We start from the raw sequence: 25,065 nt of genomic DNA on the forward strand, positions 1-25,065 counted from the left end.
CCTCACAGCAAATAATTTCTTTTTAATGTCTAGTCTCAAACTTCTCCCAGTTTGAAACCATAATAAAGGTATAAAAAGGTCCCTTCAATACAAGTCCTTGTAACAAGTCACTCCAGTTTTCCTGTAGGCTCCCTGCAGATATGAGAAGGCTTCTAAAAGGTCTCTCTAAAGCCTTTTCTCTCAGCCTGTCTTCATAGGGTAGGTGCTCCATCCCTCTGATCATCCTGGTGCCCCCCCTCCCCTACACTTAAAAAGTCCCAGATCCTCATGCTGGGAACCCCAGAGCTGCACACAGCTCTCAGAGCAGAGCACACAGGCTGAATCTCCTCCCTTGCCCTGCTGGCCACACTGCTTTGATGCAGCCCAGGTTACAGCTGGATTTCTGGGTTGCCAGCACACATTGCCAGTTCACATCTTCACCCCCAAATCCTGTTCTCAATCTATTCTCCACCCAGCCTGTATTAGTGCTTGGGATTGCCCAGACCCAGGTGCAGGACCTTGAACTTGGCCTTGTTGAATTTAATAAGGTTCACATGGGTCCCTTCTCTCTGGATGGCATCCCTTGCCTCCAGTGTCCACACAGCTTGGTGTCATTGGCAAACCTGCTGAGAGTTCACTCAATGCCACTGTCTGTGTTGCCAAGAGAGATGTTAAACTGCACCATCCCAATAATGATCCCCAAGGAATGCCACTCATCAGTGGTCTTCACTCGAAAATCTACCCATGAATACATTTTTGAGTGTGACCATGAGCCGTTTCTTTATCTACCAGGTGCCAATTCATCAAATCCATGCCTCTCCAGGAGCAATGTGAATGTCTTGCAAAGTTGTCTGGTACATATTCATGTACAAGTGCAGTAGCTAATTTGACAGCATAAGGAGTGATATGTTTCTGCATTCCTTGGGGTGGAATCATTAGCACAGGTAAATCTCTGTGCTGCTGACAGCAAATTTATATGACACAGAGTTTATGATCTACTAGATGTAAATGTCTGCTGTGAAACCAATGATGGATGAAGGAAGAGAACAGCTTATCTCACAAGATTTCCAGTTGGGATAGAAATAATCTATCTTGTGAAATGCTGACAAGTTCGCTTCTAATCTTAGTTAGAAAATTGAGACTGGAAGAGATAGTACTGAAAAAATAATGGGGTGAAAATCTGCTCTAACTTTTCAAAGCATTTCCTACATCCATTCCCAACTTGCTACAAAGTGCTTTGGGAGTTGCAGAGCTATTCAATCACTTTCATATTAACAGAAAAGCCCCATGTGCAAGCTTTTCTATGAACTATTTCCTGTGCTAAAGAGAATTTTGGGCTATTACTATCTGTATAAAGTAGTACACTGTTTAGAGATTTATTTAAATGTGAGGGAATCTCAACTGATTCTGAACAGCTTTGCTACTGTGCCTCTTAGAGTGTCACTTTTCTGGCACTTTTGATTGAAATAAAAAGAACACATAGCAACCTTAGCCTTAGCTTTCTATACTACTTACCTTTTTTAGAAGTGGATGTTGTAGAGCTGCAAATGTAGGTCAATAAGATCAGTCATCAGGATAGTATTTATCTGAAGGATATTAAAAAGTTTTTAAAAGAAGGATATGAAAAAGTTTTTAAAACTTGTAAATAAGGGATTAAGGAACAGAAGGTCTAAGATGTAGCTCTGAAACAGTAGCAGATGAGAGATGAAAAATATTGTGAAGAGGATACAGTCTCAGGTATTTCCCAAGAGCAGATTATAATTCTACTTTATTTTTTTTTTTAAATCTGTCCAACTTGTAGTAGGAGATGGTGAAAGTCAACACAGTCAATGACCTTAAACTGACATATATAAAAATAGTATGAAAAGGTCTAATTATCACAAAGGTCACAGAATAAAAAATTTGTTCCAATTCTGTTGTTTCCAGGAGTCAATGGAAATGCAACAGAGCTATCAAAATTCCTCGGTGGCTTTCAGAAATGCTTCATGTTTACTTTGTTGATTCGACAGTGTAGAATTTATATATCTTGAAATAAGGGCATCATAGCTGAACTTATAACAAAAATAGAAAATAAAATTTAATTTATATTGAATGAAGCTCTTGCTAAAATTAGGGGAAGGAAAGCATTTCAAGGAGGTATGAAAACTGTTTACAAATGTTCCTCCAATTTCAAAGAGTTAGATGAAACAAGAAAATTATTATTTTATGAAAAATTATGATTTAATAGTAATGCAGATCCTATAGAAGAAACCACTGTGAGATTTAATACCAAAATACTTTAGATAAGGAAAATGTTTCTTAAGTATTGTATATTATACAGTTCTACATAAAAGCTTTTCATATCAGGTCCTTATATAATTTTAAATAAGTTTTGACTGAGCTCAAAATATCAAAAATAAATGTAAAATTATTTTAATTTTTTTTAAATTCTTTCAAATATTTGAAGTATGACATTTACATTGGCAAAATATTTTGTCAAAAAGAAGTCTAACAGACATACATTTTCAATAATCCTGATTTTTACAAAAGGTCCTATTGGGAGTTTTTTATTAATTTTGTGTGAAATAAAAGTATCCAATGCTTTTACTGCATCTTTTAGGGTCAAGAATAATAAATAAAAATGTTTGAGCTTTTAGCATCACTACACTGGGCAGTGTTTATTCCTACTCCTACACTTTATCTTTCTACCTCTCCCTCCACTATACTCAATTTCAGGTTAAAATAGACTTTACTGAGAACATGTCTTTTCTTAAAAGTCTTGACCACCATGTGATTCCACTTTTAATGGGATATGATGTTCCGTCACAGCAGTTTTGCAATTAAATAATTCCAATGATTTTGTTGACTGTTATTCTTTTTTTTATATTATTGAAGCTGAGAAGAGATTTGGCTGCAGCATCCCTCAATTTGCATTAAATTTGTTTTCTAAACTGAAGTTTTACTTTATCCATGTGATTCATTGTAATGTCAACTTTGCAAGATTCGATCAGAATGGAGGAGGTCTTTAACATAGATTTGTTTTTGTACAGACAGCTTCCTAAGCTCCAGAAGTCAGTTCTGTGCTTCTTTCTCCATGTATAACTGTTCTAGCAACCATAATGATAGACATCTATCTTCTGGTATGTCTTTGAGTATGATTCAAATGAAGAGACAAATTTTGGAAGAAGAATAATGTCTATAGAAGCCATATATCTGTATCAAGCTTCTAACTATATTAGCTTGACTTTCTTTAGTATTTCAAGCATAAATTTGGAGGTAGAATATAAGTGAACTTTCAGTGTTCACAAGATTTCTGATCTTGTTTAGAAGAATAAGTATCTGCTTAAGAGAAAACATTTGCAAACCCAGATTTTTTTATTCTCCAAGGAGTTGATGCGTTTGGGGTGGGAAATAGATACTCTCACTTGTTTCTGAAGAGCTACTTTCTGAGTGGATGATGAATTAGTTAAAGATCAGTGTGCATTTCTTTAAATCATAAAGGGGAACTCCAGAAATTTTGCAGTTCTTCTCAAGAGAATTTGACTTGAGATCATAGTTTATTTCACCATCTAAGTTACCATCTAAATCTTCCATATTAAAAATACTTTACTGGCATCACCAAGTAGAAAATGCGTGTAAGTGTGTGTTTAAAAAATTCAATTTCTCTCTGTTAGCAATAACTGATATTTTGCCTAAAATACTCATGCACTGCAGTAAAAAAAAATTTTGGAAAGTTTTACGGCATCAATTCAGAAGAGGTAAAAACTAGGCAGGTGTTTTAGGTATGCTGTCCATTTTCACTGCCTGCTATTCATTTTCAGTGACTTGAAGATGCCTTTGCAAACTTCCAGATGTTTGACTTACTGATATCAAATGTTTGCTTTCAGACATCAACATGGCAGGAGAACCAAAACCATACAGACCAAAACCTGGCAACAAGCGGCCACTTTCAGCACTTTACAGGTAAGTGAGATTCACTTCAGCTTTCCCCAATGCAATTTTTATCAGAAAAATTAGGATAACCTAAAATGTATGGCACTGTGCAATGTTTAGCAAAATTCTAATGAAATCTATGTACTTGTTAATGTTCCCAGTCCTAGTACTATTATCAAAAATTTTATCTTTCTTAACTGAGTGCTATTTCAACATTTAGTACTTACAATTCAGTGCTTGGCTATGGCGTCATATTTTGTGACTTTTTTATTTGCAATGATCAGTGAAATAACTAAAAATTTCAGAGCAACAAAAATGGTTTTTCATGGATTTTTCTGTCAGAGGTGAGAACCAAGTTTTGACAAAGCTGGACCTCTTCCTTGGTTGTTCAGGAAGGCATTTATAGTGTCTTTCTTCTCTTCCTAGGTGCCTTTTGTTATGGACTTGAGGAAACATCTACTTTTTTTTCAAAATCAATTATGTTTAGTGAAGCAATACAGATTGTTAGGACTACCATGCCCACATGTATTTCTGCTCAATAAACCTCACTTCTCATAAAAGTACTACAGAATTTATGCTCCATATTCATGGAAGGACTTAGGGCTGATTTCTACTGTAACTGAAATACAGGTAGACTGGCTCTGAGCAACACCCAGGAGTGAAATCAGACACACTTGACCAGTACTTTTTCATGCCTTGTCTGGTCTGAAAGTTTCAGATGGAAATTCACGGGGGAAATCTCAGAATAAGACAACCAGAAGCATTTTAGGTCCGAGCCTCCACGTTATATAGAAGAAATTTGACATTTTATCATATAGTTGCCCTTAGCTAAAGTGATAGAAATATTATTTTTGGAGAAGAGAATCCCTGTTTTATGACTACTCTTAACTGCAAGCTACTAAACTCTGTAGGTGTCCCTGGTAACCTTGATCTACTCTGTCCCTGTGATAGTATTTCAAAAGATTTTGAAAGGTGTTCTGTGATTTCTGGCATTTATATACATTTCCACCTCTGAGCTTTTGAAGGCTTTCTCATAAATACTTGCTTTACAGAAAAGATAGGGAAAAGAGACACCTGTGGAAAGTTCTAAAGGAATTTTAAAGAGGAAAAATATCTTAGATTGTGTCCTTTCATCGATGTAGTACAAACTATTTCTCTAGAAGATCATGAGGCTTTTATGAACATCCTAAGAGAACTAAGAGAATCCTCCCGTTTCCCCTTTCATCTTAGTTCTCCCTCTCTGCTCTATGATTGTATAACAATAAGGAACTTTTATTGTCTCAGTATTGCTTAACCTAATATGTGAGAAGATCAGTGACTTATAAAGCTTTGGCAACACTATGAACATCTACTTATTTCAGAATACTGTAACTAGGTCTATCTGGGATGGAGTTAACTTTCTTCATAGGATCCAATATGTGTTTTGGATTTGCTACTAAAACACACCAATGTTTTGCTGTTGCTGAACAGTGTTTTTTCACAGCCTCGTGGTTTTCCCATTTTCCTAACCTGCCTTTGTAATTAATAGCCTTGGTGTGGGCAAGAAGTTATGGAGAAATATACCTGAGACAGCTGACACCCAACCCAGCCAGAGAGGTGTTCTTTCATATCATCAGATATAAAAATTGGGAAGGTTTTTCTTCCAAAGCAGCTGTTTCTTGGAGATTGCCTGGACTGCTTATGGGAGGTGGAAAGTAATTGCCTTTGCATCACATGGATTTTTTCCCTTCTCCCTTCCCCTATTACACTGCAAATATCTCAGTCCATGAGGTTTTTTAACTTTTGATCTCTCCTTCATTCAGATAGGGAACAATGGCAGGGGAGTCAGAATGACTATGTGGGTGCTTAGCTGCTGGGCAGGATACACCAGCGAGACAAGAGAGTTAAGAGGGAAGAGGTAACATTAAATTTGATTTGTACTAAGTCACTGGTTAAAAATTTAGTTGTCACAAAATAGTCACTGTTAAAAGGAAGGACTGTAAGCTGAAAGAGGATAATGGATTTCAGAAAGAACAGAATTAAATGAGCTCAGGGATCAGGTAAGTAGAAAGATTCTTGGAAAGAAATTTGAGGGACAAAAGAAGAACAGGAAATCTTGCACTGACTGTGCTTAAGGTAGAAGAGAAAATTCTCCTGAAGCAGGAAAAAATCAAACAAAGGAATAATAAGATAGCATAAACTTTCTCTAGCATTCTAAAAATTGAAAAGGAATTGTACAAAATGTGGAATCAAAACCCCACAACTGGAAAACAAAAGAGCAGAGTCTCATACAGGATATCAGAAAGGTTAGAACACATAACAGCTATGTGATACTCCCTAGAAAAGGTAGGTAAAAGATTGTCATTAGAGCAACATCCTCTGATTTTTAGTTAGGAGGGAAAGAGAGCAGATAGTAGATGATACAGAAAAGGCTTCTTCATCAAAAGTATTTAGGTGACCAGCTATTAAAAAAAATCTATTTTTTACGAGAGGTATACAATAAAAATTTGGCTAACCAGTGACTAAGTGAATTTGATGGAAATTATCTCATAACATTCACAGTAGTGTGTTCAAAGGACTAGCTGAATCTGTGTGGACCTTTATTGATTCTTTCCAAAAATTTATGGAGATCTTGTAAGGTAAAGAAACAGAGGATATGGGAAGGTGTTATATCTATTTTTAAGAAAAAGAGATCCATCAAATTATTAGCTCAGATTAGCTTTGATTCTAAGTAATGTACTAGAACACATTAGAAATCAATTTATGAAGACCAAGAAGTTAATAAATTGGTTAAAAAGTCAGGAGCATATTGTGCTGAAGCAATGTAATTTCTTCTTTCACAAGACAGAAAATTTATTGTAGAAAGAGCTGTGCTACATGGTCATTGTCTTGGTTTAGCAGTGACACTCCCATTTTAGTGCCCTCTGAGACTCTTCCAAATGAGATTCCACTAGCTCAGTCCCTTTGCTTCCCCCTTCCTGCACCAGGGATAGAGAGGAGAATTGGAGGCACAAAGGAGGGAAAATTGCAGTTTGAGACAAGAACAATTTACTTGAAACAGAAATGAGATTTTTAAAAAAGGGAACAGTAACATCAAAACTATTAATAACAAAAGGTAGAAGACAAAAACCTATTTACATGGAAAGCCAAAGCCCATGCCCAATAGCAAACAGCTTTTCCACACCACACTTTCTCCCAACTGGAAAAGGAATGCCTTTTTTTCCAGAAACCAGAGAAGAACTTCTGCTCTGGTAATGATGTGAAATGGTGCTCAACAACATTTGGGTCATGGCCAGGTTGCTCAGCAGGGCACACAGCAGAGCAAAACCCCTGGCTCAAGCAATCTGACCCAGTGGGCTCAGTGTCTCAGTAGCTGGGGCCACAGGCACACACCACCACACCTGGCTACTGTAAAAAAAGAACTCTGTCCTGGAAGAAACTAGGACAGTCATTTAAACAAGCTTTGACACTTCTCAGTTTTCATGAACATGTTCAGGAAGGTTTTCTAGAATAAACTGTCTTAAGGTAGGCACCCAATGGAAAAAGTGACTGTGTACAACACAGTATTAAGGATGAAAACTGTTGATTGTTCAGTTTCCTTCATTACAGACTTTTAAATGGTATTTTTCATATGTGAGACAGCATAAAGAACAATTTCAACATAAGCAAGCAGGAGTGCTGCACAGGCTTGCAGGATTTTATTTACTTTAAAATACTTGAGGTTTCAAAAGTGTTCAAAGAACTTTGCATTTCTGAAGTTTGTATCACATTTATAGATGAATACACACATAAGTTGTTAATACAGAGCAACTGATGTCTATGATGTGTTATATCCTCACAATATTTTTGTGTGTCCAAGTCATTAGATTCATCTTTTCCTGTAATGACATAATAATCTCTAATATCTCAGCTCAGTATCTACATTCCTTTATTTTAACTTTTCTAGTTTTATGATCTGTGTGAAAATAATCTCATTTAATCTTACCTATGTGAAATTTAGCATGAGCCTAAATTTGAGATACACAACTTTTTTCAAGTGCAAGACAGACAAGTAAATTATAAAAGGACTTCCATTATTTTTTTAGGCTTTAAAAGTATTTTGAGAACATTTAGTCTTTGCTTTAGAAAGCAGTTAAACACATTATTAATTTTAAGCATGCTCACTGAATATCTTAAAATGTACTTAGAGTAATGTTCAGGAATCACCTAAATTTTAACATAGCTGTAAACTCCATCAACATCCATCAGAATTTGCATTGCTGTTCAGTATGTGAGGGGGGACCCAAATCCCAGAAGATTCAAAATTGTTCTGAATTTTCTTTTTAGTATACCACTTCTGCAGAAAATCACACGATTAAAAAAAAAATGCATCTTAAAATTGTTTTGCATCTCATATTGGTCTAGCCTCTAGCAAAAATTAACTGCACTGGCACTTCTTAGTAACTTTGAAACACAAGGTAAAGATTAAAGGTGCTGACACAAACGTGTTAAAGCACTCTTTGGGAACAATGTTTTGGTAAAATAAAGAATCACTCTTTGTCTTTTTAACTTAGTAGTGTTTTGATCAGTATTCCACTAAAGCAATGCCTGTGTCACTATATGAAAGCCCATTTACTGCTTTTTTCCTGTGTTTATTATCCATCAAACCAAAGTAGAATCAACCATAAGCACTCTGATGGGCTGTTATTCTGCTTCTCTCTATCATAAAATGTTTAATTATTTGGTGTTCATTTCAGTCCACTACCATGTTATATGGCATATTAAATGCATGCCTGAAAGGTTTTTCTCCCCTTCAGAAGCCTTTGTTTCTGGTATTGAAATTGCACGAGGCTCTCAGATTGCAGGCTCTGGAGGCTGTTGATGGTGTGCAACCATTCCCAGCTGCTCAGGGGAGGACTCAAGGCCCAGGAGAGGTGGAGCAGAGCTGCCTGTGGCTGGCCTTCCCCCAGGACATGCAGCATGTCCTTTCTCTATGGCTGTCAGCTTGGGAGCTGGACAAATGTCTTATCTGGCACCCCTCTGGCAGTAACAACATTGAGAGGGTTTGAGAAGGATGACAAGGCCACCTACTTAGTACTCTTTTGGAAAAAACCAAACAAACAGGCTGGCATAATGGAACCATTTTTATTGCCATGAAAATGAGCACAATTACTGCAGGCTCTGCTGGAGACCACATGGAGCATGGGGAGTCAAAACCAGTGTGGTGGTACTGAGATCACAGCGCCCAGATCACATCCAAGTCTGCTTTCTGAGAAACTGGTTACTTGATCAAAGACAAATCCCCAGGGGTAAAGTGATATTTATACAGTGTAGGAAAGCAGGGAGTGAGGATTTGGAAGAAATATGGAAAGGCAAGTTACTGGATGCTGACAGGATACCTAGTCAATCACTTTGTTCTGCACAGTTTAATGTTGTAGTTGACCTATAAACATTTTCAAGACTTTTTAATCTAAGAATAACTCTCCCCACATGGATTATTTTCACCCTTGCCCAACTCCAAGCTTCTTTGGAGGGCCACAAGCTAAACTGGCTGGCCCCAGTGTCACATCTTGAAGACTCAGTGCAGAGTTATTCACTCCCCAGTCCCCCAGTATTCCTATTGCTGTCTGGGCATGAAGCTGCCTAGCCTAAGATCCATCCTGCTGAGGCACCTTCTGTGCAGTGAAACAATTAACAGAATGCATTTAGTGAATAGATTAAGAAAGCCAGTGAAAACAGTGCAATAGCCTCTCTCTGTGTTGGTTTGGCTGTAACCAGAACCTCCCTCTGGTGCTGAGCCACCACAGCACTGACAAGATGCAGCATAAGGTGACCCTGCAAAGGCTTCTCTTTTTCCCCTTGCTTTCCCAAGTTTTTTCCGGGCTGTTCTCTGAAATTTCGCGTGTACAGTTCAGCATTCTCTGAGTGATATTAGCACAGTGATTTCCCATTACCAATTACTTCTCCATGTAAAGCAGTTGAAATGTATATTCAACACGCTTGATTTAACATGCTACTAATTACCTACATTAAACAGCCTCTACTTTACAATTTCATAACTCCCATGGCCTCTGGAACAGATTATTTTATTTAGATGTCTAATATTAGTATACTGGAAAGGGATGTTCTTTTGTTTACATGGTATGATTATTTTTATGTCGATGTTTTACTCTTTTTGACACAAATATTTTATCAATTTCCTCAGTACATTTTACTTTTATAATCTCTGTCACAAAACTGATTGAATTATTTGCACATTTAGGATTTCCTTTGGTTTTTCAGTCTTATAGCAGAGGCTGAAAGAATTGCTTGCAGTCATTCTCTACTTGCTCTCTGCTTCTTACATTCATCATAAATATCATTTATAGAGTTTGGTGTGGTTTAGTTTGCCTCAGAGCCATCCATTATTTTGAGTTGCTTTTCTCAGCATTCCTGAGCACCCTTCATTTCAGGAAAAAGTATGAAAAGGACACTGATGGGCAGCTTGATTGTGTATTCTAGTATAGGAATCTTCTTGAGATCATTCCTCCCACTTGAAAGCATTAACATAAACAACAAGTTCTTTGCCAAACAAGCATTACTATTCCATCAGGATACTGCAGTATTTTGCATAATTACTGTAATAGTGTGCCACTATTTGTGTATCATCAATCTTTAAACCTGGTATATAATAAAAATAACTGCAGGTATAAGTATCTTACTTAATTGAATACTGTCCTAGATTTTCAACAACTTTTTTCTCTAAACTTTCTTTTTCTTAATGAACTTTTGTGTCCATCATAACTACTGGCCTACAAGAGACTAAAGACATAGTCCAGAAAACAGAAAACAAACCTGATCATGTATTTTCTGAAATTTACTTTTTAATCAAATTGTGGTTCAAACTCCTATTTTATTCAATAGACTGAATGAAAAAAAAAAGTTTATGGAACATAATTTTTCTATGACTATGTAATATTAACATTATATAGTGAGACATTTCTTTTGAATCAAAGTGATTCTTTTCCTACAGAAATGTATCCTCCTGATGCTTTTGATTACTCTTCTTCATGAAAAAAGCAATTTTATTTCAGTGCAGTAGAATGGACCTAAGATAAATGTTGCCCTGCAGCTCTTCTGAAAAAAGATTTAACTTCCATTAAAATCCTCACATTTCTAGGCAAGTTTAAATAGATAGAAGATAAGTCCAGTAGGATCCTATTTATATTCATTTAATCATGAAATGTTGCCAGTGGTCACATTTGAAACAATCATTACTGTACAGAAATAATATAATTTAGTTTCAAATCCTTACTTGAACAGTATAATTTTTTTCTTGTGTTGAGAATTTTAATAATATTCTCAATTACATTAAAAATCTTTAAAAGTACAAATAAAAAGCTACAGCAGATCCAGTGATTCGATGTGATATGAATCACCTTTTATTTGTTTGTTTACTTATTTTCTTTCAAGGAAAGACCCCCATGTCAAATAAATAATATCATAGGAATAATAAAAAAAAATTGCTGAGGGAAGGCTGCACATGCAGGTCTTAATTTCTGAATTATGGTGGTGTAATTGCAATCAGTTTAATTCCATAGATGTTTAAAGCAATACAAGTGCTCAGAGGGGCTGGGAGAGGAAGACAAAGAATTAAGTTTGGCCTTTTACATGATCAACAGTATGAATGTGCAGCACTTCATAGCATTAGGGAGGGGGGAAATGGGGGAGAGATCTCAGGTTCTTAGTAATATCCAGAAAAATCTTTTGTTTCTCTTCATGTTGAATAAATCACAGATAAAGAAATAGGCCAAAACACATAAAATCCAACTGGCATATTGATTCCTTCATTCAATCATATTATTCCTAATCTATGTGGTAACTCCAACAACAACTAAGAGAACAAAACTTTTTCTTTTCATCTTCTTCTTCACTATTTTAAAAATACTTCTAACTTCCCTTAAGAAAGGGACAAGGGCAGATTTTGCCTCTTAGATCACCACTGTATGATAAATCTTTTTTCTCAGACATTTTTCTCATGTCTGTTTGCTTTTATTCACCATCATGGCACCATATGAATGATGTTGTCTTCTTCCACAACAGCCCAGACATCATAACCACATCCATGTTCAGAGATTTGCAAATTTGGAGAACTGTCTGTTTACTCATTATTGTTGGGGTTTTTTCCTGGTGTTTAATTTTCTTTCTTACTTTTTCCTTCTGCTATGAAACCTGAAGCAATATACTACAGATAAAGTATCTAACTGCAAACTTTTTTTAATGTTTTTAATTACTGTTTATATCACAGTAGAACAGAAAACATATCCAAAATTTCTGATTCCATTGAAATTACTGACTTCTTTCTTATCCAATTGAAATTATTATTACTCCTTTCTTATCCAAGAATTTTTGCTGCTAATAAAAATGAAGAAACTTTGGCTTATAAATCAAAAATTAAATTCCGAAAAAATCCAGAGTATTGATGGGTTTGCCTGCAGGCAAACAGATATAGTAGTTTTAGTCATGCATTTGCTTTAAACCTTGACAGCCTGAGCCGTATTCCTATCCCTTATTACATGAGAGATTTCTACCCTTTATTACTCCATGGATTTTTGGATTTAATTTAAGGAATAAACAATTTGGACTTGACATGTCATCTTCCATATGAAGATGATGTCTTCTGTAGGTATTCTGCTGTGTTTCAGCTAGGCTAAAAAGACTAGTGCATTCAATATATTAAAAAAAACCCAGAAACTGACAACATTGGGTTTTTTCTACATTTGAGTTTTAGTGGAGAAGGCATCATGGAAACAGTATCAAGATTTGCAGACACTGCTGTTCAGGAACTGTCCTATTAAGTTTTAAAAGTAAGGATATAGGGTTTGTGACAGAAAATAGAGAAGGGCCTGTCCTGGCATTGCAAATGAACAGAGGAATTCTTCATTTTCAGGAATTTAGTAAGCCCTTAATTGCTGCAGTAATCAGAGATGCAGAATGCTGTGCTTCAGAGAACCACTTAGTGGACTTGCAATTAGTCATTGGTTCTCACATAATGTAACACCTCTAATTATATAGAAGGCTGTAATTTGGTCTGGGAGCTGCTGGTGCACTGCAAGGGCACCATTTAAGTGGCTTACAGAGAGCAACAGAAATATGATGCTGGGTTATAAATTTAGTACTCTGTGAATAAATAAGCAAGGTTAATCAATTAGAGTCTGTAACATATTTTAAAGTCTTATAAATGATATTAGAAGAAGAAATTTAAAGTATACTTAATTTGAAAGAAAATAGATTGTTAAGTAAGATTAGAAATAGCATGGAATGCTGTGTGCAACACAGAGGGACAGTAGCAACATATTGCAGTGAATTATACAAATAAAATTACCAGGCAGACTTATTTCTTGATTAATTGTGTTAGTCTTGGAGCATACTGTCTGAAAATATGTTAACTACCCTGTCTGAATTGATACTTAGTGCTGTTGATGCACAATGTCAGATGTAATTTTATTTTTTTAAGAATAGGCTACAAATTGCATGCCTTTTTGATATTGCATGCCAGTATTCCCAAAGCTTCTGGCAAAAGCATTGGCTGTTTTACTGAAAAGTAAAAATGTATCCATATTCATATGTGATTTGAGTTCTAAGAAATGGGCATTTTCTAATACCTATTGGCATAAAAATGCATGTTGCATTTTTCAGCTTTGCATGAGTAAGATTATTCTAGGAAACAGCATGACAAACACGAACCTTACATTGTCAGAGAAGTGACACTGCTGTAACTGCTTTAAAGCATTAGTGGTGTCATTGAGGAAAAAAGGATATTAAGCCTCTGCCCTTGGGATGCTCAAAGGCAATGCCTGCATTAACCTTCATCTCTTTGTGACTGCAAATAGCCACACAGCAAAGTAGTATTGATTGTGTGCATTAGATCAGTCAACACTGTTTTGTTCAACCCACCCTGAAGAACCCATTCTAGATGTTTTTAGATCAGTATATATTGACCTGAGTGTTTTTACTCTGCTTTAGAGCAGAAGAGGGTCAGGTGAAATCAGCTTCATGCAAAGAATGATTAAACCTGTGAGGAAGAGATCTCTAAGGCACACTACTTAGATCACTGTATTTTTCTTAAAATTAAATCTTTTTTTTTTTTTTGAGCATATTTTTTTGCAAAATTCCGCAACTAGCAAAAATCACAGGAAAAAAAACAGATAAAAATTGACAGTGGAATGTAGTTATCTTCATTCTTCAGGTTTTGTTTTCTTTGCTTTCTTGAACAAAGGTACCAAATTGAGCACGTTTTGAGTTTGGAAGAATCTCACTGTGAATCTGAGTGTGAATTGCTTCATGACTGGAAGCATCACATGGACGTGATGCATGTGTTAAACACAGTTTAGCTTATCACTCTGTTTGGCAGCAGAAGACTTCTCTTGGGTGGCATGGGAGGACACTGGAATCCATTATTATCTAAGAAGGTTTCCAAATGTAGAGTCCAATCAATTTCACTCCAAGCCTCAATTTAGCTTTTCCTCAGACATACTGCCAGGATTTAGTCAACTGTTTATGATATCTTTGCAAGTTTTGGATCCATAAAGGAAGATGCAGCAAAATCTAACCTGTAAAATCAGATAGGATACAACTTTTGGATGACTTGGAGGTTTCAGGTTTCCCTCTTGCTGCCTAAAATTTAGGCCACTCATTTATGAGTATTATTGGAAATTATTTGCTTTTCTCCTTTAGTTTCCCTGAGTTTTCTATGCCACCATTTCCTACCACATCCCCAAAACCCTTCCAGCCCATGTCATAAAAGTAACACATTCAGTATCCAATATGACAGTGTATATTTGTATTGGTATATCAAAATCAACTTTTGCACATGCTGTTTTAAGTCTCTTCCTAGCTTCTTGCTGCTGTGAAAGTTAGTAAAGGGAAGAGGCAGTGTCTTTAAAGCACTTCCTCCCTTTTATTCAGTTTTTCAACTGCCAAACTTCAAAGATAACTCCAAATATTATTAATTACATTCTACTAATGGAGAAAAGGTTATCTATCCTTACTACCCATGGGGTAAAAATATCCTAGAGGCTCCTGAAACCTGTACTTATGACAAGAATTTAATGTTTAATAATGATGTAAAATACAGATTTTGGTAGGAAACTAGCTAAATTTGGTCATGTGCTATGTACATCTGATATATCTGGTACATATGCTGCACATCAGTGCAGGCTGATAGCAGGTACTTTTGACAGCATCCTGAGCTAAGTGCTCCCTCAAAATATTTTCCTGCAGATAGTGTTATGGCACTACCCTGCCCTGGGTTTAGGTGCTAACTTGAGCTGGCTACATAAAATGCACTGTACCAGTAGCCAGTGTTTTTTGCAGGATTTTTTTAAAATAGAATAAAAATTAATTTAATTTAATTATTGAAAAAAAAAAAAACCTTGCACATATTTTCTGTTGTCCAGGCATGTGAAATGCTTAAAAATAATACCTATATATATATAGTATATATATGTGCTGGGCCAAAATTCCATTTCTTTCACTTCAAAACAGTGAAAAGACTAAAGGCATCTCCATCTTGCAGCATATTAATTGCAGAGTAAGTGCATGAATGCATTAAACCAAACTCAAAGGTGAGCAGAAGCATTCCTAGACAGAAAATCAAGCTGTCTCATGAGGACCAACAATAATTTCAGTTTTCTCTAGCACAAGAAACTAAGTTGTGTAAGATCAATATCACTGACAGATGTCTAGGGAAGTTTTCCTCTTCTGGGTACAACTTTTTCCTCATGGACTTGGGGTAAAGCTGATGCTTCAAGAAGTGATTTAAGTTGTTCTCAATCTTAAATAATTAAACTAGTAAAAAAAGGTCACAAAATTAGAAAAAATGTATCTTTTTTAATCAGTCAGAATGTGTAATGTGTTGTGATACTTCCATAAGGGACTCAATATGTATTATACATCTATTAAGGATTATGTATAGATCTGCATAGAGAGACTCTGGTAGCCAAAGGCATAATCTTGTTTGATAATCTGTTTATCCCTAGAGTCCTTACTAGTGCAGTAGCTTTCTTACTGAATAAATTCTTCAGTAATTAGTCAAATTTAGTTTTAGTATGCTTGAATATTTCAGTCATGAACTTTGATTAACTATGATCTGAGACTAAAAGAGAGGAAGCATGTGCTGATTAAAGGACACTTCTCAATCAGCTCTGAGGAAAGATGTTTTAATATGTCCCCATAACTAGCAGTCTCCTGGTACTCAGTTCTTCCTTTCTTGAAAAGTTTTTGGCAATACCCAGCCAGTCCTACTTCATTTCATACATGTATAAAATAGTTCTTTTTCCTCAAATTATCACTCTGCTTTTCTTTTCCAAATGTCATTACAGTGAACTCAGTTCTTCAATTTATTTTTTAAAAAAATCCAATTTTAACTTTGTTCACTGGATGATTAAGAAACTGCTTTCTGGTGCCTATCTTACATGCAATAACATTTTGGTTAAAATATGTCATTTAACTTAAATAAAACATAACACTGAGTATTCCTATTATTTAATGTGTCTCTCTTTCCCATTGGCATAATTCTTTGTTCATGGTCATGCTGGGTTTAGATTTTATTTTATCAGCTTGATTATAAGACTGTCATTTCAGGCAATATCAAAAGCTTTAAAAATGAGACTAAGTCTTACCTATCATCTGTCTTATAATTTATCCACCAAGTCAGTTATTCCATCAAAGGACTAAGTGAGAAATGACACTGAACTCACAGTATGTTAGTTTCCACCCATGGCTTGAGTGATGTATTTTATTTTGTGCTAGAATCTTGATGTTTCAATAAATAACAGAAGCACTTAGGTCCATGGAACACAACTTCCCGAGGCACTGTGAAAACTAATACACAGTATTTGACATTATTATGACAATATTCATGAAAACAACAGTTGGTTGTTTTTGCTTTTCTAATCAGAGTTATCAATTGCAATGTCAAACACCAGATGGGGAGCGGAAGTTATTACATTTTTTAGGGACAACTGTAAATGTTGACATAAGCCTTAAATTATTCTTCCATTCCCTCTGTTTCTGAAACACTTCTGATAGATTAGATCTTCTATACAGTCATTCTACCATTTATTTTTTTCCAGAATATGACAGAGCTTCTTGATAAAACTTATCAAAATTTATAAAGATGTTTATGGAAGATTCAGAAAATAAAATGAGCTTTTTAACCTATTCTATTTGACAGTGATTACTGATAATGTCCAGGAAAATGATCTTGGATTGAAATTAAGACACAAAAATCAGAAAGAAAGGATTACCTAGTGTACACCAGCAATTGCTCTTTCAGACTCAATAGATAGTAGAAATTATATGAAATTACATTTCTTCTGTAAATTAAGACGTGCTTGTATTAGGCTTGCTTGCATTGAATAGAAATATTGGGAGGTAAAAAAAGTTATAATGCACATGCTTTAAAAAGAAATTAGATGACAACATATAACACTGATTAAAAAGTTCTGAAGAAAGATGGGTTTTGATCACTTCAAACCACAAACTCAACATTCAGAGATAAATGAATCCATGTTTGATTACTGTGAATGGAAATGTAAGTTTCTTTTGTAAAGTCCCTTGAGTTGTTTTTGTCATTTTAAAATTTAGTGCATTGATAAACAGGTTGAGCCTTAAATCTGAATATTCTTTCACTACTCATATTTCTGTTAAATCTCTGGTTTTGCTAATTCTTTGGTTCCTAAAGCTGCACAGTGCAAAAAAAGAGCATACTTGACAGGTAAATAAGTCAGCCACACCAGTCAGTCTAAATATACATTGGCACTATAGTGAAGTCCAAAATACTTTTCAGTTGTCCTCACTTTCCTATCTGGCTTGAATAAAAATGTTTCCAATCTCCTTGAAAACTGCAGTCACTATTCATGAATTTTATAGTGAAACAGAAATTGTGTGATGTCAGCAATACAGTCAGCTAATCCTTCTCAGGAATTCTGATGTGAAGGTTGTAATCTAAGATGATGACTCATCTGAAAAATAGTTTGTTCCTGACCCCTTTCTCTGATTCAGGGCAGATAGTTTTGTTATTCCAACAAGTCAGAATTTGAATCCTAACAAATTCATTAAATTCCATGTGTTTTTCCTACTAAGTGCTTAAAGATTAAATTATGTGTTCACCACGAGGAAGAATATATTGATTCATAATTAATCACCTTGGAGAATCCTTGACTAAAATCCATTTGCTTGTGTATTGCATTGAAATTGTTACAAATGCTATTCACTTTGTCCTGTACACAGTTTTGGGAAGGAGAGGAGAGGATTCTTTAACAAGTAATTATATGAATTTATGTATCTCAGGTCAGGCCTCAAATGCAAAAAAAGTCTTGCCTGTAATCTCAATAGGACAATTATGCAAGAAAAATAGAATTTACTATAGGATCTTACTGTCATTCCATGATTGTTTACAAGTCAAAGAAGAATTCACATACTCTTAGTCTAGTCACATTTCCCTGTATGTTTGTCTGCAAACTGAAAATTTGTCCATCTGGATGTTCAATCCATGTCAAAGATAGAATTAGGATAATTGCCATTTATAAAAGAAAACTTAGCAGCAAATAAAATAATAAAATGCACAATTGGGTTACTCAGACCTTGTAAAATATCTCTCTAAGACAGATTGCAAGGGGAATAGCACTAAATGGGAAATTTGTAGTTCTTATTTTAAACACAGTGCGACAGTCCTGTAGCATATCAGTGGGTAGTAATCAATTACCTATGCCTGTTCAGTTTACAGTGACTGGTTTTAATTGAGCAACTTACATAGTGCAAAAATTCTTTTTTCTCCTGCAAAACTTATCTATTATATATAGATAAGGAAAATCTTAGCTCAGAAAACTTTAGCTGTGAATCAAAACTAAGCACCACCTCAGTCTGCCATGTCCTAGTCATGCTACTGATTAGCCTCCCTCCCTCCTGTTCAAACTGACATATTGCCTTGGCATATTGACAAACTGATCTCTTCTGGTGGGAGAACCATTTCAGGAAAGAAAGAAAAAATCTCAATCTCTTCTGCTTCACTACCATTCCTACATGATTAAAACATTATTCCCTTTGTTTACTGTCTAGCTTAGCTTTTCTTGGGCACAGAAATATATTTTTGCAAAGAAGACAGTTTCTGCTTTAAGACTTTTCCTGGAGGTATTTGACAGTCCTTCTCTAAACTTACCAGGATTAGTCTTTTTGCAGTATCATATTTAAAACTCTGGAAAATTCAGTGTACATTACATTGAAAAGAAATGTAAAAAGCATTTTGTACTAACAAATGTCACCAGTAAAGACTGGTGATGTTAATAGGATGTTATTTCATATTGTGTTGCAGTTTTAAACCTTTATATTAGTCTGCCATATACTGGATTACCAAATAAAAGGCCAACAGATAATTGTATTCTTTTACTATGAGGAACACTTGAACTAATTAAAAGTAATGCAGCAAATTATCTAAAACCATTTAGTCGAATATAGAGAGAGGTCAAACCTAGGGCAGCACTATTTAAATCAAATTGAATTCCAGCTTGAGAATGGACTTCAAATAAAATTTTAATTGCAGTATTTTGCCCACAGGGCATTCTAACACACACTCTTTGCTTTCAAGTAAAATCCACCAGAATGTCCTCCACCAGAATAGTGCTAGGTCTCTCTTGTGAAGTATGTTCTAAGGTTTTCATTCTTTGGTCATCTTGCTTATAGTTAATCTCTCTAGCCAAATACTCAGTGATTCCCCTGACTGACTCATTTCATTAAGCAGAAAATGAGAAAACAAGATCATGACACTATTGCACAGAATCTTCAGAAGAAGGGAGAAAGCCCCCATGAAGGGTCCTGCCATTTTATTGCTCTCTGGCAGCACTGCCAAGGCACAGAGAACGCCAAGCTCAGATTTTCTTGGGACTGCCCTGACCACAGGAACATGCAGCTTTGGGCTTCTACTGTGCTTCCAGCCATCAGTGGATCCTCTTCTATTCCTCTAGTTCCATGTGGATTTCAACCCCAGAGAGAAATGCAATGCTGAGTTATAGTCATTAGGACAACAGAAAAGGGACTGTGCTGTCAGTAAGTTTTGGATTTTAGATGATAATAAAAACTAAACTGGTCTATTGGTTTGTGAGTTTTTTGCACAAAAACTTTGCTAAATGAATGCAACAGTACTCAGTTATTTTACAAAGTGGATTTTCATGAAACTTTCTTACAGCATTTATTATTTAAAGTACCTTTGTTTACAACTAATGGTAATTGTTTGGAATTAATTATTTTTCAAATATTTTATTGTGGGGCTAAATTGAGTTCAGATTCACAAATTAAATGTTCAGTTCCACACATGATACACTTTGCCTCATTACAAACACTTTTATTAAAGGTGACAAACAGATATTAATGACCTGGGCATTTATTTTCTGAATCTCTGAAATTCATGGAGCCTAGATGTGCCCTTTGTAGATATTTGATTTCTAGATCAAAGTTCCATTAGGTAAATGGGATTTTTTCAGAGTTAAAATTAATCAGGCCCTTCTAATCATGTTAAATTGTGTCATTAAATAAACTTGACACTGAGAACAGCTGTTTCAAATTTATTCTGTAATTGTTTGTAAACACAATAAATACCTATATTTAAAACTTTTGTTATTTACTTGACAGACTTGAATCAAAGGAGCCTTTCCTGTCCGTTGGGTAAGTAAGAATATCTATTTTCTTGCACCATTTTGTGTTTAACAACCATACAGTATAATTTATGAGATTATGTTGAGCATAAACATGCTATTTCAATATTATGGTTATTTACCATACATAAGCTTATAAAATGCAGATTTTATTCAATAAAGTCTGTAGTCATGGATATTTTTCCTTCTCAAAAAGAATCTTTTTTGTTTATTGACTAAACAAAACATAGACTAAAATATATGTATGAGTTAAATGTTCCATTAAAAGGTAGCTGGTTTATTAATTTATTTTCACTGATTTTATACAGAAACTATTCTAAATATCATCTATGCTACTTGTCTAAACCATGAAAAAATAATTGATAATGTCCTTTTAAAAAAATTGTGATACTTCAATAACAGAAATAAATCAAATTTATGAAATAGAAAAAAATCACATTTTAGCCTAGTTATAAATCACTGCCCTGAATTTAATATTTCAGCCATAGCCTTCACAGTGTCACAGTCACTTAAACAATTTTATGTTGTCTATATTAAAATGATAACTCATTGTGCTATATAAAAAATTTCTAAATGTGTCATATTCTAAAAAAGTATTATTCTTTTATAAAGTGTAGACTAATACATGTATTAGCAGTAATTATCTGTATTCTACTTCTGAATCTGAATTTCACTTTTTATGCAGTTTTCCTTTCAGCACCTTTCTTTAAAACTTTCCAAAGTGTCCTATTGTCCAAACTATCCAACATTCTCCCTCCCCGTTTTCCTTTAGAACTGTATCTTTTTTAATGTGTCTCTACTCTCATTTTCCTTTGTTCACACCATACTTTGTACTATCAAGGATATAAACTGCAGGCAAAGGATCCCATGCAAAATATCAGTTTAAGGGTTAGTTCTACCATGTAATTAACAGTAAATTCCAAATTATTGTACTAACTGCAGAACTAGAAGTCAACTTCAAATTCTGAAGTGTGAAATAAAGTTAACAAGCAAGAGTGTGTAAATTATGATAAAAAAACTCAACAAATTAGCATAAACAGACTGAGATATGTCTTGGTTTCTGTAGCATTAAGTAATGTTGGTTTTTTTGAGTACATTTTGGATTAATTGCTTGCTGTTTCTACTTTCTACCAAATCAAAATTATTGGAAAATATTTGGAGGGGGTGTGGAGGGTGCACTGCTCTTGTTTCGCATGCTTTGAAACATCCAAATTTATTATCAAATTCAGTTCCTTCTGTTAATAACTTTCATTACTGCAATTTATAACCTATCCTATTGAGTTGGCTTTTTAGGGCCTGCATTCTCATAATGAAGTGATTATCTGAAATCAACTTTAAGATTAAAGAAAGAATTTGCATGCCATTGTGGCTGAGGGGCAAAATTCTAAGTACAGAAATCCAGGAAACAAAAATACAATGTTAGTGGTTATATTGTTTGCCACAAAATAGTAAATCCTATTTCTTATCGTGATCTTAAGAGCCAAGCTGGCAATTTTAGCTGCTTTGCCTAGGAAGAAGTATTGTGTTTTGACTTTGGGTTGGTTTCCCCATGAGCAGATTGGTGGCCACTATGCAAATGCACATTATGTCCACATAGTTATTGTATATGACTTTTTACCTAAACTTAATTCTTCTTTGGAATTCTAATCTGCACAGATAGACGTAGCTTTTTTCCAGAACCTTTCGGAAGTTTGCCTGAAATGTACTTGAATTCTTTTATGCAAATTCATTATAAGGAAGATAGAGAAAACCTCTCAAAATTATTCCCTGTGTGCTATTTTTGCCTTTTACTTCTGTATTTCCTCCACCCCCAAGGAGGGCATTAGAGGGTTGGTTAGACCACCATGTTCCAAGGAGGGGCCCAAGCCAATTTCTACTTCCTTGGTATAGCATTAAAGATAGATGCTCCTCCTAATCCTACAAAAACTGAAGAGTTCTCTTTTACTGAGAGTTTAATGAGTTCCTGTGCTAGGATCTGTATCTAAAGTTTTAGCCAGGCAGCTGCAACCACCAGGCTTTTAAAATACAGTAATGTTTGCATAAGAAATGCTGACTTAACCACAATTAAACAAACACATGGGTGCCCTTAATGGCTCTTTCAGCCAGACATGGTCAAAACACCAATCTGAATTATTTTTGTCTGCCTACAGATGGCTTGATCCTGCACACCAGCCTCACCTACCTTCAGCAACAGAGATTTGTTTCCACATTTTTATTATGCTGCCTGCAGGACCTAATTAGGCTTTTTCATTTTGCTGTGCCTAAGCCTACAACTTTTTGGTGCTTTTCCATTGCTAATTGTTTTGGCAGGGGAAGGGAACATGAAGTGTGACAACCTAAGACCTCAAGGCTGCCACAGGTTTTTGAGCTCTGCTTGTATGCACAGGGCTGCAATCATCCCATACTAGATCCACAAAAGAAAATTGGTTGAAAAAATGTTGCTTTTTTTCTCCACCCTCAGAAAGCAGCCCGAGAAATGCAGACCCCAGCTCTTGCTGTTGCAGTTTGTGTCTCAAATGCAGGGAGAGAACTCCTTCTGTTGTCCCTTGGTAAAGACAATTCAATTTAACATTCTTTCTATGCAAAGAAATAAAACCCACTCACCTTTACTCCATGTGAAAGGCAGAGGTGTAATTTGGTGCTGAAGCCATAGTTACACCTTTAATGAAAGTCTCTAATGGCAGCATTCATGAGCAAAAATTCATCACATTTACATCTATTCAGATAAGAGTATCTGAATGCAATATTATGATTTTGGGCTAAATTACAAAGTTGAATTTGATATTTGTGTTGTCTTCTTTAGCCTTTTAGAGATTAAGATAGAATCCTTAGGGAAGGCTGAGATGTTTGTTAGTGCAGAATGCTGAATGACAATCTGTAAGGGCACAGGAATACTCTCCAGAAATGTTATTTCCACACTTTTGGGGGTTTGTGCTCATATTGAACATATGCAAGACCAAAAGGTGTCTGGACTTTCTTTCCATGTTATATAGCATTCATGTAAGTTTAGTACAAAAAAGAAGTCATGCAAATGTTCAGAGTGCCTGAAAGAGTATCAGAGTCAAGAGTTTAGGTAAAAAATCCACCACTGAAAATGCATCAAATTAACTTCATGCAAGAAAGTTTGAAAGGTTCAGACTTAAAAAGACAAGGCAGGATAAGAGTCTTGATAATAAAGCAATGGATACTTCAAAATAGACACTGCAAAAAGAACAACTAAATGCCATCTCATATTAAGTTCATCCTGCTTTGTGCAAAGAATACAATATATTTTAAAACCTATATATACTTTTAATAATCCACATCAGCTCTCCAAAGTTGGAAATTTCCTAATAGTAATGAAGCATAATTATCACCTAACAAAACAGTTAGCATTCTCTCTCTACATAATTAGATTGTTTATTCAATTATTAACCACCAGCTATTTCTTAGCAGCTGATTTATCATAGTTATCTGCCTGTAAGAGTTTAGCACTTGATAAATGTCAGCTAATGCTGCATGCAGATTTGCAACTGGTCATTTGTCTGAGCCTTAAAATTAAAATCTTACATTTTAAGACACAACCAATGCAGCATCATCTAAGGCCTGTAATAGTATTATATGGTGAATAGAGGCCATTTTGGAACTATGTTGCACAATAAATTCTTTGAATTACTATTTTTGATTTCTAACTTTAATTGTATGTAACTTCCATTATACCAAGTGATCAATATAATTTCAACACATGCAGAAGCAGAAAATTCCTTTATAGCAACTAATAATTTTGTCAAATATGTAAAAATATTTGTCTTCTCTGTTAGACATAATAATGTTGAATTCAGAAGAGACGGAAAGAGAGAAACAACTGAATTTTTTTTCTGAGTCTTGTGAAAAGAGATTGATTTACTGCCAGCTGCAGAGAATGGGATTATTTCTGGATAAGCAGGCAATAGTGCTTCAGTGAGATGGTCTTCAAAAATGCATGTGTTATATACATCTGCTTATCAGCTGATATTCAATATATTCTCTGATATTTTTCAATCTTTTATCCCCTTTTTCTTTTTTTTTTTTTTGATTGATTTTTTGCTATAAGCAATATAATTTTAGGTGGAATGTCCAGAGGGAAACATAAGTGAAAAATTTATTATGTGCATGTGTTTATTTAGTGATGAAAGTGCCATGAAAGAAAGGAGACACAAGTAAAATTAGTACTGCCTAATACTTTTTTTTACATTCTTAGTAAAAGTACTAGAAGTCTGTATAAACTATGACTTTCCTCACCAAGGTCCTCTTTCTAGAAAGTATTTGATAGTAGAAAATACTGAAAAGCCATGCATTTTCCAAATAATATCTTAATCACAGTAATATCTTAATCACAGTAACTTTCTAACATTACTTCTACAAGAAACTAATTTTGCTGGGCTCAGATTCTTGGAAGAACTTGGAAATGTTTCTAATATACAAAAAGTACATTTCATTACTTTAAATTTAATAATAAAATTAATTAAGTTTAATAATATTAATTAATTAAATTTAATATTAGTAT

The 25,065-nt window shown here is 34.9% G+C and overlaps 1 protein-coding gene across 9 annotated transcripts in view; it reads left to right on the top strand.

The window, feature by feature from the left end:
* RALYL (RALY RNA binding protein like) overlaps window positions 1-25,065 on the top strand; it is a 365,270-nt gene that overhangs the window by 290,275 nt on the left and 49,930 nt on the right. For all 9 annotated transcript variants that reach the window (XM_079300393.1, XM_079300391.1, XM_079300397.1 and 6 more), the window contains 2 exons: window positions 3,846-3,921; window positions 20,518-20,550. In XM_079300393.1, coding sequence (XP_079156519.1) covers window positions 3,846-3,921; window positions 20,518-20,550 — 109 coding nt within the window. The remainder of the gene's footprint in view (window positions 1-3,845; window positions 3,922-20,517; window positions 20,551-25,065) is intronic.

The sequence above is a fragment of the Erithacus rubecula genome (assembly GCF_903797595.1).
Source record: "Erithacus rubecula genome assembly, chromosome: 3".
Lineage (NCBI taxonomy): Eukaryota > Metazoa > Chordata > Aves > Passeriformes > Muscicapidae > Erithacus > Erithacus rubecula.